This window comes from Euleptes europaea, chromosome 13 (genome assembly GCF_029931775.1).
Source record: "Euleptes europaea isolate rEulEur1 chromosome 13, rEulEur1.hap1, whole genome shotgun sequence".
Classification (NCBI taxonomy): Eukaryota; Metazoa; Chordata; class Lepidosauria; order Squamata; family Sphaerodactylidae; genus Euleptes; species Euleptes europaea.
The window spans coordinates 2,826,995-2,846,063 of NC_079324.1; the positions used below are offsets into that span (position 1 = coordinate 2,826,995).

General features: G+C 47.9%; 1 protein-coding gene across 1 annotated transcript in view; it reads left to right on the plus strand.

The window, feature by feature from the left end:
* LOC130486608 (diacylglycerol O-acyltransferase 2-like) overlaps positions 1-12,242 on the plus strand; it is a 43,284-nt gene extending 31,042 nt beyond the window's left edge. Inside the window, exons 5-8 of the mRNA XM_056859929.1 lie at positions 5,080-5,284; positions 5,558-5,732; positions 6,168-6,370; positions 12,088-12,242. Of these exons, the coding sequence (XP_056715907.1) occupies positions 5,080-5,284; positions 5,558-5,732; positions 6,168-6,370; positions 12,088-12,242 (738 nt within the window). The remainder of the gene's footprint in view (positions 1-5,079; positions 5,285-5,557; positions 5,733-6,167; positions 6,371-12,087) is intronic.
* The last annotated feature ends 6,827 nt before the right edge of the window (positions 12,243-19,069 follow it).

Consider the following 19,069-nt stretch of genomic DNA (forward strand, 5'->3'; position numbering starts at 1 on the left):
CTCATATTCACAATAATGCATCCACGCCCCCCATTCCCCCAAAAACCGAACGTCATTTTCTTCATTTAGAATAGCTGTGAGTTTTGCCATTTCTGCCACTTCAAACATTTTAACAATCCAGTCTTTTTTCTCTGGAGTTTCTAGCCCTTTCCATTTCGCTGCATAAAGCAGTCTCGCAGCTGTTGTGGCATATATCAAAAAGGTTCTTTGTGTTGCTAAGTCGTCTGGAATCATACTCAATAACATCATTTCTGGTGTTTTGGATATATTCTTTTGTAGTATTAGTCTCAGTTCGTTATAAATCATGTCCCAGAAGTCTTTGGCTTTGTCACAGGTCCACCACATGTGATAAAAGGAACCAATTTCTTTGTTACATTTCCAACAAATAGGGGACATCGTTTTATAAATCTTTGCAATTTTCTTGGGTGTTAGATACCATCTATACATCATTTTATAGATGTTTTCTCGCACTGACTGTGCTTTTATTCCTTTTAAATCTTTAGACCATAATCTTTCCCATTTATTTAAAACAATATCATGTCCCACATTTTGAGCCCAATCGATCATAGTTGGTTTAATCGTGTCCTGCTCACAGTATATTGTTAAAAGGAGATTATACATTTTAGAAATCAGCTTTGTATTATTGTCTAGTAGAATCCTTTGAAAAGGAGATTTTTCTTTAGAGAAACCTTTTTTTGCATCTTGTACAAAAACTGATTTGATTTGGTAATATTGAAGCCATTGTAAATCATCCTTAAGCAGTTGAAAGTCTTTTAGTGAGCATTTCTTTCCTTCCCAATTAGTTAGATCTTGATAAGTAATAAATTTGTCTGGTCTAAGTGGGCGCAAAGTTAGCATTTCTTGGGGCGATATCCACATCGGTGTTTCTGGTTCCAAAATGTGTTTATATCTCATCCAAATACAAAGTAGAGAAGACCTGATTATATGATTACGGAATGTTGCTTGTAGTTTAATTTTATCATACCACAAATAACCATGCCATCCACTTAAGTTATTATAACCTTCCAAGTCTAGCAAACGTACATTTGACAAATTCATCCAGTCTTTTAGCCATACTAAAGCTACCGCTTCAGCATAGAGTTGAAAGTTAGGCAGTGCTAAACCTCCTCTAGTTTTTAGATCCACCAAGTATTTATAAGCAGTCCTTGGTTTTTTTCCTTGCCAGATGAAGTTTGAAATGTCTTTCCTCCAAGTTTCAAAATATTTTGTTTGTGATATTATTGGTAAATTTTGGAATAAGAAGAGCATCCTCGGTAAGACATTCATTTGGATCGTTGAGATACGTCCCATTAATGACAATTTTTTGTTTGACCATATAATCATATCAGTTTTAATCTTACCCCATAACTTGAGGTAATTGTTGGTTAACAGATCTTTATTCTTTGCAGTGATCCAAATTCCCAGGTATTTAACTTTGTTAGCTTTCTCCCAGCCAGTATATGATATAAATTCCTGTTGTTGTATTTCCGATAAATTTTTAAATATTATCTTTGTTTTTTCTTGATTCACTTTAAAGCCTGATACTTTTCCAAAATCATCCAAAGTCTCCTGAAGTATATTCATTGACTGTGTTGGGTTTTCCAAAATTAGCAGTAGGTCATCCGCGAATGCTCTCAACTTAAATTCATGTTTTTTAATTCTTAGCCCGCGGATGTCCTCCATACTTCTTAGTTTCACACATAGCGGTTCCAACACCAACAAAAATAAAAGTGGAGACAAGGGACATCCCTGTCTAGTCCCTTTCGTGATTTGGCAGTTATCTGACATTGATTCATTAACCAAAATTTTAGCTTGTTGGGAGGTATAAATAGCCGATATACCTTTCTGAAAACGATCTCCAAAATTCAATTTATCCAAAATCCGTTTCAAAAAGTTCCAAGAGACCATATCAAAGGCTTTTTCTGCATCCAAAAATACAAAAGCCGCAGTTTGTTGAATATTATGGTCATAATATTCCAGTGAATCTAGTAAAATTCTTACATTGCCTAAAAGACAGCCTTGAGGGTCTCAAGGAGGAGCTAATTCCAAAGGGGAGGGACCATTGCAGAAAATGCCCTGTCTCTGGTTGCCACCTGCTGCCTTACCATGGGAAATGGCAGCACAGAGAACAGGGCTTGAGAGACATAGTTTAACTGGTGGACTGGATAGTATGGGAGGAGATAGTCCTTCAGGCACCCTGACCCCAAATCATTTAGGGCCTTAAAGGTAAGAACCAGCTCTTTTAATTGTGCCTGGAAATAGATGGGTAGCCAGTGCAGAGCTTTCAGCACAGGGGTGGCATCACCCCTGTAACCAGCCCCTGACAATAACCTGGCTGTAGCATTTTGGATCAACTGAAGTTTCTGGAACATTTTCAAAGGCAGCCCCACATGGAGTGCATTACAGTAATCTAACTTGGATGTGATAAGAGCATGGATGACCATGGCCAGATCAGGTTTTTCAAGGAAGGGCCCTATCTGGCGTAAAGTTGTTAAAAAGTGCTGACCTGAGCCTCCAGCTGCAGGCAGCACACCTCAGCTCCAGACATCGTCCTTGAGGAGAGAGCCACAGCCTCCAGGACAGGCTGGCTTGACAGTCTCCGAACAGCTTCTCTGTTATCCAGCAGCACCCCAGTCTTGTTTGGGTCAAGATTCGGTTTGATGGCCCTCATCTATCCAAAGACCTTCTCCAGGCACCTATTCAAGACTTCCACAGATCCACCTAAGTCACCTGTTAAAGAGATATAGAGGTGGGTGTCATCAGCATATTTGTGACTCCTTACTCCAAATCCCTGGAGAACTTCTCCCAGCAGTTTCATGCAGATTTAAAAGGGCACGGCAGACAGTGGGGAATCCTGTGGGGCTCCATAGCATAAGTGCCACAGGACCGAGCAGCAGTCCCTCAGAATCACCTTCTGGAATCAGCCAGTCTAGTGAGAGTGGAGCCCCCAAAGCATAGTGCCCACTCCCAATCCCCAACCACGGTCAATGGCATAAAAAAAAACTATTGAGAGGTCCACGAGAAGCCACACTCTCCCAGCAAAGGTCAGGGTGACCAAGGCTGTTTCCATCCCAAACCCAGACCTGAATCCAGATTGAAATGGATCTAGAGAATCCGCTCTCCTCTGAGACCACCTGAAGCTGCACAGCCAGCACCTGCTCAGTCATCTTGCCCAAGAATGGGTTGTCAGCCACTGGGCAGTAATATGTCCCAGACTCAGTTTAAAGTGCTGGTTTTAACTGCTCAAGCCCTGCATGACCTGGGGTCCACCACCCCTTCCCATAAGCAAGTGTAGATAGTGGTTGTCGGTCCCAGAGCTTCTTGGGTGGTGTCCCTGAGGCTTTCTAATGGGCTTCCAACTGGACTACTTCTTTCCTATTGGTCTTTCATAAAGACTGTAAAGAAATTCTGTTTAGACAACCCTTTGCTTAAATTGTATGAATCTGTGTTGGAAGAACAGATATGCACAGATATGTCAGTTCTAGTTTTATGGATTGGCTTTATTGCTAGAAAGACTTATGTTGAAAGCCACTTTAAGCCCACATTACTGGAGAAAGAGGCCTAAAATATTTCAAATAAATACATTCAGACTTTCAATATCTAGGAGCTCAGGGTAGTACACTGAGGTTCTCTTTTTATTCACACAGCTACACTGTGAGATAGGTTGGTCTCAAAGAGAATGTCTGATCCACTGAGATTCATGGCAGAATGGAGATGACAAATGGAGTCTCCTCGGGTGAGCCTTGGGCTGTGTAGAACACTTTCTTAGGACAAGCAGCCACTCCCTGGGAGGGGGGCAAACCACACAGGAGCCGGTGTGACCCCTATGCTAGCGCCTGTTCCACTTGTGCTGTGCAAACTGGCATGGATGCTGGCATAAGATGACTTATGCTGCCCCCCCCCGGACACCAGTGGCAGCGAGGCGTTTGGCAATTTACCCAGAGAATCTCCCTGCACCAGTGTCCGGGGGGGGGGGGGGGCATTCCTGGCGGCCGAACTGCATTTAGGCAGCTTCATTACCTCTTTTGGGCTGGAATTTGCAGGCCTCAAAATACACCTGCAAAATCGTAGTGCAGCCCTGTGGAATTCTATGGGGAGTTCCCACAGGGTTCCCCCCCCACCCCAGAAAATGCATTTAATATTTTTTCCCCGGCTTGCTGTACTGCTATTACAAACTAACACAGTTACCCACCTGAAAATAAATACAGTAAAAAGATTTTAAAAGGAGAGCCAGCATGGTGTTGTGGTCAAGGTGTTGGACTAGGACCTGTGAAATCCTGGTACAAATCCCCACTCATGCCATGGAAGCTTGCTGGGTGACCTTGGGCCAGTTACCCACTCTCAGCCCTGACCATGGCAAGTATTTGGATGGGCCACGTCCAAGGAATACCAGGGTCGTGACGTCGAGGCAAACCACCTCCTAAAGTCTGCTGCCTTGAAAACCCCACCAGGGGTCACCATAAGTTAGCTGCAACTTGATGGCCAAAAAAAAAAAAAGTTTAAAACTTTCAACCAACAACATGTGAGGGTGTTCAAGCCAAGCATCCTTCTGAGTAAGAAACTGTTTCTGTTTGGGTTCTCCTTGAGGATACCAAGGTGACGCCTTCTAGGCTCTTGTGAAGCATTTCCTGCTCCAGTGAAGTGGAAGAAAGAAAAAGTGGGCCCCACGCACCACAATTACAATTGCATCCATGAGTTACAAATTATTCCCATCACTAAAAAACAAGCCATCTTGCCTATCATTAATTATTTTGACTCAGTAAACGAAGTCTGCATATCCATTGGCTCACTCTTTCAAAAAGGGAAAATTAATCTTGGCGGAGTGCTTCCGTTCTGCAGTGCTCCAAGTGGGTCAGTGAAAGACAACCTTCCCTGGTTAGGTTGTTGGCCCTTCTCCACTACTGGTAGCACCTGCCACTGCTGCACCCCACACATTCTTGCAGGGGTTGATGAAATCAAACAGCCCAAAGTAAACGGTGTCTCTACTGGAGCTTCTCAGTAGATAGGTTGATCTGGAAACTGAAAACAAAGCTTCACATTCAAACCTCCTTTTCTTGCTTACTTATTTTTATCCTCCAGCTGGTGAAGACTCACAATTTGCTCCCAAGCCACAATTATATTGTTGGCATCCACCCCCACGGGATCCTCTGTGTTGGTGCTTTCTGCAACTTTGTCACTCGCTCCACGGGTTTCTGCGAAAAATTCCCAGGCATCAAGCCCTCCCTGGCGGTCCTTGCAGGCAATTTCCGCTTGCCCGTTTTCAGAGAATACTTGATGAGTGGAGGTGAGTCTGCCACATCCCTCTTCACCCAAGACTTTGTTGCCTTTTTATCATTCATAATACAGGACTCGATCTTGAATTGTGACATGTTTAGTCTTTATTCATATTGTGCTTCATATTTGGATACTGGTTTAACATTTTATAACTTTTCTCAATCTTTTTGGATCATGTGGGCTAAATAGTGAAATAATTAAAGATACAGAAACCCAACTTGCTGCAAGGCCAGATAGGAGCTAACTCTTTTGGACATTGTTCTCAAACTTCCCTCCTCTGTAGGTATGTGTCCTGTGACCCGCCAAGCAATAGGGCATCTGCTATCCAAGAACGGCACTGGAAATGCGGTGGCAATTGCCGTTGGGGGTGCAGCTGAATCACTCACCTCTAGGCCAGGATTGATTACCTTAATCCTTAAAAATCGCAAAGGTTTCGTCCGGATGGCACTTCAGCATGGGTACGTACACTTGAATGACAGGTCACTTTACTATTTGGCTGGGATGGGGAGGTGGGGGGCAAACAGATAATAAGCTACCCAAAAGCAATCTTCCCTGGCAAGTGCTTTGTGAAGTTCAAAACACAGCCTTGTAACAAAGTGGGCAAAACCTATATGAAGTCTGAGTCTAAAACAGTCCAATGGAAACCATTTGCCAAGATTCTTTAACTGAAGATGCAAGGAACCATGAAGACCCTGCCAAGTGGAGGGAGAGGAGGGCCTCTGCTTAGGCCAGCCCAATGCATGGCCCCTTGTTTTTGCAGTCACAAGCCACAGTATGTTAATGGAGACAGTGTTCAGCTCGCTGAGTCACAAAGCCATTCGAACACAATGCAGGCTTTTGGCTCGTACACTGTCAACTGCCCTCCCTCACTCACGATGGTCTCTCCCATGCAGGGCCCACCTGGTTCCCGCTTTCTCATTTGGAGAGAACCATCTTTTCCAGCAGGTGGTCTTTGAAGAAGGCACCCGCATGAAGAGCTTTCAAGACAGATTCCAGAAACTGCTGGGCTTTGCTCCGTGTTTCTTTTACGGAAGGGGCTTTACCTCTGTCCATTCCCGAGGCTTCCTGCCTTTCCCCAGGCCCGTTACCACTGTCAGTGAGTATCCTCTGACCCGCCCTTCTCCTGCCTGAATTCTTCCTTGAGCTACTTTGTCTTGTAGAATCTGGAAACAGTACCAAGTCCTGTTTGCCCATAGTGAGCTGGGCATGGAATCCTAGGATGGGTTAGGACGAAATGCCACAGTGGAGAAATGTTAGCAACTGTCATCTGCTAAGAAAGTGGCTATCAGTCAATAGCAAGGAGTGGAGAAGAAGGATTTCACTCTCTCACATCTGCCTTAACATTTCACTGCATAATAAATCCTACCTGCCTGGGATTTGGAAGAGGGGGAGAGTTGGGGGGAGAGGATTCAGGCTGCTCAAAAGTCTGAAAAATGGGCTGGCCAACCCATCCACCCTCTCCATATTTGAAGAAGGCCTGCGTACTCATACCTGGCTAGTTCTACTTGTTCCTGCCTCCCTCCCTGCTCAGTTGTAGGCTGGTATATAGGGATGTGCACTAATTGTTTTGGTGTTTTTTGGATTCGGGTTTATTGGAACAAAAAAACAATTTCAGGGAAACTGAAAAAACAGAACCCACATACCAATATGGTACATTTCTGGCTTTATTTCCAGATATCTGAAAATGTTGAGTCCATTAAAGTCTATGGCAAATTTTTGCGGGGCTTTGGGGGACTGTTTTTCAAGGTAGAGCCACCAAATTTGCAGTGTGGCTGCAGGTAACTCTCCTCAGAAGAACCCCTAAGTTTGGTTAAGATGGGTCAGGGGTCCAATGTTATGGGCACCCAAAGCAGTGCCCCCATCTTCCATTGGAAACAATTGAAAACTCCAATGGCTAGATGGGGCACCAGGGGAGCAGAGGCATGAGTGATGTGAGCTGACAATGTTGCCCAGATGAGAGAAAACATGCTCACTCTGCAAGCTTGTCTGAGGGCACGAGAGGAGCCTCAGGGCCACAAAGAGAGATCCGTCCAGACCGGCTCCTTCATAACCCAGTAGGTCAGTGGATTCATGGACTGCAACTCCTAGGGCTCTGTGAGGTACTCCCTCACTACTGCAGCCGAAGTATCCTCTCTCTTGCACCTCATCCTCCCAGAGAGGCCAAGCGCCCACCTGATGAGCTCCATCTCCAAGGTCATCTTGGTGGTTGCTTGGGGGTGGGGGTGCTGCCTAGCAGGGGAGGTGAGGGACAAACAGCAGCAGAGCTGCTTTCACCCCCACCTCCTCTTCTCCCAGCAATGTGCCCATCCTGGCTTGCATATAGTCAATGCGCTGGGAGAGCTCATCTCTCCAGCACATGAGCTTGTTAGTCTGCTCGGTAATCCTGCCTCTGATGTGTGGGTCACACATGGTCACCAACATGTAGACCTTCTGCTGGGTGAGAGGCTCAAGGCGGGATGCCACACCATCTGGTCACTAGTTGGCTCACCTCTTGAGTGACCATTGGCTGCTTGGCCACCTCACCAGCCTCTCTCTCCTCCTGAAGAAGCACTGCCTGGTGGTGCTTCGGCAGATGGTTCCAGAGTCCGGAAGTCAAGATATGACAAATGTCTTTCCCTCAACTGATCTGGGCCCTACACAGCTGGCACTGTGCAAAACAGGGATCCTCCATCACCTGGAAGTGCTTCCAGACTGAGGGTGTGAGGGGGCACCCACGCTGACAAGGAGCCACGGGCTCCCCCAGAGCCACCTCCTGTGAGGAGCTCGGGAGAGACACGCTGTGTCTACGGGGCACAGGAAGAGATGGCAGAAGGGGAAGGGGATGGGTGCCCCTTCATCACAAGGAGCAGGTGTCAGCACAGATTGGGGGAAAGCTGCAGCCTTCCCCACTCTAGTCTTCTCCTTCGCCTTTTCCCCAGGGCCCGGCTGCTTTCCCTTCTTGTTGCTCATTGTTCCCCTGGGCCAAACTCTGGCTAACTAACACAGGGAAGTTAAGGGCCAGGCTACCTGTCCAGCACTGCAACCTAACAGACTCTGAAAGCTTTTTAAGAACCCTCCCCCAAGAAAACTAAGGGTTTGATTTGTAAAATGTCACCTAACCTAACCTTGCTTCAAAGTATGGTTTTTCTTCCCCCTCCCTTTTTTTGCTTTGTTTAAAGAACTAGCTATTGACTTCCTTTTCTAGAACCTGTCTAAGGTTAACCTGCAACTGTCCTGGAGATGGAATGTCAAAACTTTTTAAAATATGAAAAGCAACGGCACTAAGTTAGTCCTGCTCCACTACTGCAAGCTCCCCAATTTGAGATAAAGGAACTGAGAAGAGCTCCTCTGCAGAGTCGAGCTACGGCCTGAACTGGTGAACAGGGTTGTGGAAAAAAATGAGTAAATTTCGGGTTTGGGTTTATTGGGCTCGATTTTTTTTTTTTTTTTTGTAAACCCGAAATAAGCCAAATACCCTTACTGGTAAATATTCGGCTTTATTTCTGGGTTTCCTGAAAAAATTCAGGTCCATTATAGTCAAAGCTCCTGTGGGGGCATTTGTGGAGGTAGAGTTCCCAAATTTTCAGAGTAGCTTCAAGGGACTCTCCTTGCATGAACCCCAACGTTTGGTGAAGGTTGGGTAAGAGGGTCCAATTTTATGGGGCCCCAAAGGGGTTGCCCCTCCTCCATAGAGAAACATTAGGGGGTCGACCCCTTCAGGACCCCATAAAATTGGACCCCCTGACCCAAACTTTACCAAACTTTGGGGTCCATGCAAGGAGAGTCCCTTGCAGCTACACTACGAATTTGGTGACTCTACCTTGAAAAATGCCCCCTGAAAGAATTTTAAAATTACTTACTTTTCATAGTCTGAAACGGCTGCTTTGTCTCCAAAGAATCATGGGAAAACTCAGTTTCCCATGAATGCTTTGCAATGGCCCATTGCAAGTATTCATAGGAAACTCAGGTTCCCCATGATTTTCCCCAGAGCTCATTAAAAAATTCCCATAGGGAAAAACTTGGGAAAGCCTGGGGATCGCCTATTTGGCTTCAGGAAGATTCCCAGGCTTTGGCATTCAGTAAAACTGAAACCCAGATATTGCTGAAACAGCTAATTTCAGGTTTATTTTCGGTTCCGGTATATCAATATGCCTAACGAATGACCTAGTTTTCTAAAGCCATCTGGCTTCAATTGTTTTGAAGCTCAGAGCAGGCCAGACTCTGAAAAGGTTTATTGTATGTTGATTAACTGTCTGGCAAACAAGATCCTTGGGTCTCCCTAATACCTATCACAAGCCTAATTGGGAAGAAACTAACACCCTACACCTAAGTTAAAATCTGAGGGTTTTAATAACAATTTGTAACACACTCTAATCAAAACTAGCCTCTATTTAAATCTCAACTATCAAAATGGCTCAAATAAAACCTGCAGGAGTACAACCATCTACAACTCCACCAACACAACAGAGCAACAGTAAACTTTCAAAGAACGCCCCAGCCCTCTAGAAATGAAGGGAAAAGAGGCAACACATAAAGGGCCCTGGCCCCACCACAATACCCCAACAGAAAAGCACAGGCACCAGGAAAGGAAGGGGAGGGAGGAAGAATCAATGCAAAAAGCTCAACCCTCCCCCCCCCGACCCTGAAACCAAGAGACTAAGAATAACCTTAGAAAACACACACAAACAGATCCACACAAGGACCCCCCCCCCAAAAAAAACCCCTAGGAATCCAACATGAAACAACACAGCAGCAAAAAAACCAAGAACCACAGAACCAAACAGAAGACAAGTAGTCCCTCAGGCAAGGCTCCCCCCCCCAAACCCAGGCCAGAAAAAGATGCGGGGGGGAACCAAGCAAAGGATAAAAGAGATGAAGGAAAGCGGGGAAAAAAGACCTCAGAAAAAGACCTCAGAAAGAAAAACAAGCAGACGCACGCACACACACACACACACGGCATCCAAAAGTTTTTTTAAAAAAAACCTTTAAACAACTTTTAACTGTAACAAATATCAACAGGGAAACCAACAACCAAACTCAAGTCAATTGAAAGCCCTGTAGGCCTTGCAAGGCCCTGAGCCCCTCCCCCAACCCACCACCAGGTCAAAGAATAAATGTGCAACAGACACACTTCACAAAAAAGTCAAACAAACCAGTTTTTTTTAAAAAAATAAACCAATTAATTCAAAACAGTCAACAACTTAGAATCATAGAGTTGGAAGGGACCACCAGGGTCATCTAGTCCAACCCCTGCACAATGCAGGAAATTCACAACTACCTCCCTCCCCCACCCACCCAGAGACCCCCACTCCATGCCCAGAAGATGGCCAAGGTGCCCTCCCTCTCATGAACTGCCTAAGGACATAGAATCAGCATTGATCGACAGGTGGCCATCTAACCTCTTCTTAAAAACCTCCAGGGAAGGAGCTCTTACCACCTCCCGAGGAAGCCTGTTGTTCCACTGAGGAACCGCTCTAACTGTTAGAAAATTCTTCCTAATGTCTAGACGGAAACGCTTTTGATTTAATTTCAACCCGTTGGTTCTGGTCCAACCTTCTTGGGCAACAGAAAACAACTCGGCACCCTCCTCAATATGACAGCCCCTCAAGTACTAGAACATGGTTCTCATATCCCCTCTCAGTCTTCTCCTTTCCAGGCTCAACATACCCAGCTCCTTCAGCCTTTCCTCATAGGACTTGGTCTCAAAGCAGCTTACAATCACAATCCCTCCCCTCCCCCAACGCAACAGGCACCTTGTGAGTAGGGTTGCCAACTGCCAGGTAATGTACAGTTACAACTGCCAGGTAGTAGCAGGAGATCTCCTGCTAATTCAACTGATCTCCAGCTGATAGAGATCAGATCACCTGGAGAAAAATGGCCGCTTTGGCAATTGAACTCTAAGGCATTGAAGTCCCTCCCCAAACCCCGCCCTCTTCAGGCTCCACCCCCAAAATCTCCCGCCGGTTGAGAAGAGGGACCTGGCAACCCTACTTGTGAGGTAGGTGGGGCTGAGAGAATTCGGAGAGAATTGTGATTGGCCCAAGGTCTCCCAGCAGGCTTCATGTGGAGAAGCGGGGAAACAAATCCAGTCCACCAGATTAGACTCCGCTGCTCTTAACCACTGTACCACACTGGCTCTAACAATTTGTCCTCAAGTCACAGCTGACTTATTTCATTAGCCTGTGCTTTATAGTAAGGGGCAGACATTTAAAGTGGACCTTATGAAGCTTTCTTGAGAGGTTTCATTTCTGCCTTCCACGATGTCTAAACATCAACCAGAGTTCTTTGGTCAAGTATGGCAGTAAACACACACACACACACACACACACAGTGGATTTGTATAGGTTATCAGCAAATTTAGGGCCTGGATATCTATATATGCCCCTTTCACAGTAGGAGCTCAGTGAAGGGCAACTGATCCCCAGTTTGAGTGGTAAAAGGCCCCTTGTGATGCATTTACACCTGGAAGTGCTGCATCGCAACGGGCCGCTTACCACTCAAACTCCCGGTTTACAACCGGAAGTGTTGCGGCACCTCGGGCAGCCGCGCGTGCACGCATTGCCCGCCAACCCTTAGTTGGTCAGTGGGCAGCCAGGTGGATTGGCTGGGGCTTGCCAGCTACCACCTGGCACTTGGCAACCCTACTTTTACATGGGATTACTGTATGGGGAGTGAGTCTCCTGGACCCCTATACTCCTTCTTTTTTGTAGATGAGCACCTCTGTTCTGCCTGTAGGCATGTGTAGTAGGTGAGAGGAGAGTGTAAGGATCTCTTGGGTTTGCCATTGTGGGTGTCCACAATTTTGTCTAACCACCCCTCCTCTTTGTCATTCAGTTGGAGAGCCTGTGACTGTGCCCAAGATTGAGCGGCCAAGCTGCGAAACAGTAGATGCCTACCACGCAATGTATGTCAAAGCTCTGCTCAAACTCTTCAATGACCAAAAAGTCAAGTATGGTCTGTCCGAGACAGATGAATTGCAGATCCTGTGACTGATGCTTGAGCTGTGGGGGAGCCAGGCCTGCCAAACCTCTGCTCTTGAGGGTGTGTCTGCTTTCAGGCCTGTAGGAGTGGAGGTTCTGTGCCTGAGGAAAACTTCAGGTGGGTTCCTCTTTGGCAAATGCTCCCATAACTGGCTCTGGTATGAGACTGTTTCATCTGAAAAGCTGCACTTTTCCTCCTTTCTTCATTTCCAGCATAGATGAGAGGCCAAATCCATCCTTCTTAAACTGTGGTGCCCAAAACTGAACACAATACTCTAGGTGAGGTCTAACCAGAGCAGAGTAAAGCGATACCATCACTTCATGTGATCTGAGCACTATACTTCTGTTGATGCAACCCAAGATCACATTTGCCTTTTTAGCTACCGCATCACACTGCTGACTCATGTTCAGTGTTTGGTCTACTAAGACCCCAAGATCCTTTCTGCACACACTACTGCTACCTAAATGCAGAACTTTACATTTATCTCTACTGACATGCATTTTATTGGTTTTAACCCAATTTTCCAGCCTGTCAAGACCATCCTGTATCCTGGCTCTGTCTTCTACTGTATTTGCTACCCCTCCCAATTTAGTATCATCTGCAAATTTAATAAGCATCCCCTCTATTCCTTCATCCAAATCATTTATAAAGATATTGAACAACACAGGGCCCAGGACAGATCCCTGAGGAACTCCACTAGTGTCAGGCCTGTGTTTCAGTTGGTTTCGTTTTCTCATCGTTTCTCCCTCAAGGATTGTTTTGCATATCTGGTCTCTTTGAAGCCTGCAGATGTCCGTGGGAGCGGCAGCGCCTCTGTACTGTTTGTAATGTGTTTGAAATAATCTCATGAGACTGTTCTGCTGAGTGCTTTTTGCAATGCTTTATATTATCAAGAGCATGCCAGTTTCCTCCATTGCTGTCTTGGGTTCTCTATGCTCTGCTTACCTATGCTACCATTAAACCAACTTCTTTGGACAACTTCGTCTCCTGCTGTGGTTAGTGGTTCTCGATAGGGCAAGTGCTGACATTAAGACAGCAATCATCATTTCTTTCACCTGTCAGGTTGGAGCCCTGGAGGGTTCGCCTGCCACTCGGATGGGAGCAAGGACTGTGCTCTCCGAGTGATCTACCCGTGGCTGGAGCCCCGTGTGGTTCGCCCCGGGCCCGGCGGATCTGATCCCCGGGTGGCGGGTTCCTGCTAGGAGCCCTGGAAGGCTTCCATCCGTGGTCCCTTCCATTGGGAACACCGACTGACGACCCCGAACTCGTACGGGATGTTATAGCTGAGCTACATCGAACCGATGCGGAAGTCAATCGCTTGACTGGACTTGTTCGGGCTCAGTGGTGTTCCCTAGCCGCAACGGTCCCCTGGACGTCTGACATTGTGGATACCAGCGCCTGCCAAGACCTCCAGACCCTTGACCGGTTGGTGGACGATGCTCGATTGGCGGCTGAGGATTTACAACTGTTGACTAGCCTGTTGGTCGGACTCACTACTTGTGAATCACAACCAACTTTGAACGCGGTCCCAATCCGTTCTGCCGACATGGCGACCCCGGTCATACCACCCCCCGAGCTCTGCCAAGCGGAAGCAAAAGCGGTAGCCACACAGGTGAGTGCCCTCTTCCAGGGCCACACTGCGGCCAATATTTCAGTGGCAGAACTTACGAAACATCTCACCCCCGACTTCAGTGCAGATGCGGCGGCATTGGCGGTACAGATCCAACCGATGTTGGACCTGCCAGATCGCGCTGAGCTCCTCTACACTTTGGAACAGGAGGCCCTTCCACTCGTTACCACGGCACTGACCGCCAAATTGGCAGCCGACCAGGTCCTGACTGAGCGCAAGAAAGTGGAGGAGCAAGCACGGACAGCGGCTGAAGCCGTGGCAAAAGCTCAGGCAGAGCAGGAGGAGAGGGAATGCTTAGACGTCGAAAGGGCGTGGAGCGGCGCGCGCCCCTGACAACCCGGGGGCTATGAATTACCCCCGTTCTTCCCGTCTTTCGTCCCGTCTCGTAGCGTTCAACGCTCCCGCAGGTTGGCGGGGACTTTGCCCGAGAGACCAGACAATTCCGACGAGGAGGACTTATATGGTGGGGAATCTCTGTGGGCCGCTAATTTACGGGTCAGCCAGTCCCACCGGACTGATGGCACTGGCGACGAGGTGTTTTTGCTACGTAACCAAAATCTGGATCTTATGGAACAGGTAGCACACTTGCAGGATCAACTGACCTTAGTACTCAGGGACAATGACCAGTTGCAACGGGCTCAAGCTGCGCCCGTTGCCCCCGCTCCCGTAACACCGCAGCAGCCACCGCAACCACTGCCGCAACAACCAGCTGCGCCGGTGGTTCCTCCTGGCGGAGGCCCCGCAGCTCCTGGCGGGGGTCCCGTCGCTCCTGGTGGAGGACCCATAGTTCCAGGTGGAGGCCCCGCAGCGCCTGACGGAGTGCCTGTTGCACCTGCTTTACCGGTGCCACCGGGTGCACTGGGATTACCAGGAGCCCCTGTTCCTGGATACCCGCCTGTACCCCCAATGCCATGGAAGCTGCCGAAACTTAAGGTTACTTATGACGGCTCTGTTGAAACCTTACCCCATTTTTTGCATCATGTGGATAGTTATATGAGGGAACAAAGACAATTCTTCCCTACCGAAGATAGCCGTGTCCGTTTTGTTGCCTCCCTGTTAACGGAAAAAGCGGCCGACTGGATGATTCTCCAGTTTGATACGCGGTCCCGCTCAGTTCGCTCCCTTGACAATTTTATGTTCGCCTTGCGACGGCTCGGGAATTTGCAGACGAATTCCAACGACTCGCGAGTAAGGTAGTGGACTGGCCTGAAGCTACCCTTATTCACTACTTCCGTGAAGCTTTACACCCGGACATTTTGAACTGGTCTTATATGCGGGGCGACCCGGATACCCTTGAAGATTGGATTTTACTGGCTGAGGAAGTTGAAAGCTGCCGGCGATTCATTTTGCTAGTCCGAAATAGGACCAAGGAGAAGGGTGGACAAAAGCCGCCCACCAAACCTTCGACTCCCAACCCGTGGAGACCAACCCGACTCCCTCTGGACCGCGAGTCTCAGTTCCAGAGAGGGGCCTGTCTCGTTTGCGGTGGAATGGGTCACTTTGCAGCGGCTTGTCCTCAACGTCCCGAACCCACTCGACCAAGCGTACCGCCTCGGGCTCGGGGACGACCTCACTGCAGAGGCACCGCGGCCACCCGCAGCGCAACGCCAGGACGACCCACACCCTCTGCACTTCACATTGGAGAATCGTCTAACCTTCCAGCACCAATCGACCCCATAGGGTCCCGGATTACAGTGGGGGACAGCTCTCCTTCTTCCGACAAGGATAATCAATGGAATTCTCCAGCCTTAAATCTGGAATCCCCTCTTGACCTGTCAAAAAACGGGTACGGTCTGTGGTGAGTGGAACGTCCCCACAGACCCCTGCGGAATCTCCTGCAAAACCCAAGGCTCCTGCTTTGGTGAGTGAAGTTGAAAACACTGTTTATGTGGACGTAGTGTTACAACACTATAAAAAGGGCCCCCAAATACGTGTCACTCATACACTGCGGCTGCGGATGCACTTTAATCAATGAGGCCATGTTTGCAGCCCTAAAAGTCAAGTCCGAAGACCTACCAGCTCCCGTCCAATTCGCTCAAATGGACGGCAGCCATTTTAGAGGGGGGCCAGTCGACCATCGCACACGGGGGGTGGCGATGGGTATCGGTTCCCATTGGGAGCAAATAGACTTTACCATAGCTCCCATCCGATACGAAGTCGTTTTGGGGATTAATTGGCTCAAAGGACACAGTCCCTACATAGACTGGGAGGCTGACACAATTACGTTTACCAACCCTAAATGTGAACAGCACAGGCGTGAGGTCACGGTTGTACCTCCACCCAATCCAGCCTTAGCCCCCGATACTTCGTTGCCAACCCCATTACCCGAAGTATACCGAGACTTTGAAGACGTTTTTGATGTAAAAGAATGCGATGCCTTGCCCCCCCACCATACCACGGACTGTGCAATTGAAGTCGTGAAAGACTGCACTTTGGCTAAAAGCAAGATTTGCCCTATGAGCGTTTTTGAACGTGCTGTGTTGCGAGACTTTTTGGATAAGAATCTTGCTCGAGGGTTCATTCGATCATCAACCGCCCCCAACTCAGCCCCTGCTTTCTTTGTCCGTAAAAAGGAGGGTGACTTGCGTTTGTGTATTGACTTCCGAAAACTCAATGCGGTTACCCAAACCAATGCCTACCCCATACCGTTGATTTCAGATATCTTGGGGCAGTTACGAGAGGGGCGCAATTTCACCAAATTGGACTTGGTTGAGGCTTATTACCGGGTCCGGATTCATGACGGGGACGAACCCCTCACTGCCTTCTCTAGCTGCTTTGGAATGTACGAATTTCTCGTGATGCCTTTCGGACCAAAAGGGGCCCCGGGGCTCTTCATGCAACTCATTAACGAGATCCTCCATGATTTATTATATCGGGGTGTGGTGGTTTATCTTGATGATATCCTTATTTACTCTAAATCCATGGATGAACACATTACTCTGGTCAGAGAAGTGTTACAAAGTCTACGTAATAATCAACTCTATGCAAAGTTGTCTAAGTGCGAGTTCCACCAAGAACAATTAACTTTTTTAGGATACATTATTTCCCATCAGGGCCTCAGTATGGAACCTGCCAAAGTACAATCTGTACTTGATTGGGCTCCTCCCTCCACCCGCAAACAAGTGCAACAGTTTCTAGGCTTTGCCAATTTCTACCGTGGTTTCATTCCCAACTTTGCTCAAGTGGCACTACCAATCACCGACCTTCTTAAAACTAAGGGTAAAGGGGTCTCTGCTATGTTACCCATCGCCAAGGTGCATTGGACTGAGCAATGTCAAACTGCTTTTGCAACCCTCAAGCAGCTTTTCACTTCTGAACCTGTACTGCAACATCCCGACCCAAACCAAATGTTTGTTGTGCAAGTAGATGCGTCTGCTGTGGCCATGGGGGGGGGGCTCTTCTGCAGAGGGGGTCTGACGGTCTTCTTCACCCCTGTGCTTACTTTTCGAAGAAATTTGCGCACGCTCAACTGAACTGGCCAATTTGGGAAAAGGAGGCGGCAGCCGTCCATCATGCCCTCACTACATGGAGGCAATTTCTGGAGGGTTCCAGGGTCCCCTTTGAAGTCTGGACCGATCACAAAAATCTAGAGGCCCTCACGGGGACCCACAAACTGTCCGCAAAACAACAACGTTGGGCTGACTTCTTCGCTCAGTTCCGTTTTGTACTTAAACATGTGCCTGGAAAGCAAAACGTGCTAGCTGATGCTCTTTCCAGGCTTCCCAATATCCAGTAAAGATCGACCGTCCTACGGACTCCTTATTCACCCCAGCGCACAGAGGAGCTCTACCTGTTCTAGCTGTAAAGACTTGGTCCCAAACTCTGCTCCAGTCCCAGACCCAAGCAGTAGACAACAGCGTCGGACAAAAAAGAGCCAACTCCCTCACCAGACCCATCCGCGCTGCCTATCACCAGCGCCCCACATCAACTGGTCCCCCCCCCACTCCGTCACCACCACCGACGGCTCCTGATTCACCCTCCTCTGCAGGGGCGGGGTGATCCTATCCGACTCCTTCCTGGATTCCCTTTGTACTCAATCCCTAGCCGAGCGCACTGCTCAGACACTACCCCCAGGCCTGCTTGAACGGGGTGGTTGTTGGTATAAAGACTCAAAATTGTACGTGCCTAAAATACTTCAGAGAGAGATCCTGCAAATGGCCCATGGGGCTAAAACGGCAGGGCACTTTGGCTTCTTAAAAACCCTTCACTTGCTGCGCAGACAATTTTGGTGGGTGGGCATGCGTACTGATGTGGATGCCTTTGTTCGCAGCTGTCCCATTTGTGCCACTGTCAAATGGTCCCAAGGCAAGCCCCCAGGACTGTTACAACCACTGGAAATTCCCACCAGACCCTGGGAAATGATTGCCATGGATTTCATGACCGACCTCCCACTCAGTGAAGGGAAAACTGTACTGTGGGTTGTTACTGACTTGTTTTCCAAACAGGTACATTTGGTTCCGTGTGCGGGTATACCCTCCGCCCCCAAGTTGGCCCGCCTTTTTGTGTCACATGTTTTCTGTCTACATTCCTTTCCGCGTAAGATAATTTGCGACCGCGGAAGTACCTACGTGGCAAAATTTTGGAAAACCTTTCTCAAGTTGGTGGGGGTGGAACAGGGTTTATCTAGTGCTTATCACCCCCAAACGGATGGGCAAACTGAGCGTGTCAATGCTGTTTTAGAATGTTATTTACGTTGTTATTTCAATTATCACCAAGATGATTGGGTTGAACTATTACCTTTTGCTGAATATGCTTACAATAATGCTGTGCATCAATCTACAGGCTTTAGTCCTTTCTACGCTGTGTACGGTCAGGATTTCGGTCCTATTGGTTGTGTAAATGTCATGGGGGAGGAGGGTAATGTTGATGTGGCCTCTTGGACTCGAACTATCCACACCGCTTGGCCCTAGCTAGTAAAGAATTTGGACAGGGCCAAACGCAAATATAAAGCTCAAGCAGATAAGCATCGCTCTCCCAGCAAGGACTTTCAGATTGGTGACTTAGTGTACCTTTCCACCAGGAATCTGCGGTCCACCCGACCATGTAATAAGCTCAGTGCCAAGTACATGGGGCCATATCCCATTACCCGAATAATTAACCCCGTCACTGTGGAACTGGCTCTCCCTAAAACCTTGAGGCATATCCACCCTGTCTTCCATGTCAGTCTCCTCAAGCCTCATGTTGGCTCCACAGATTGGCACCCGG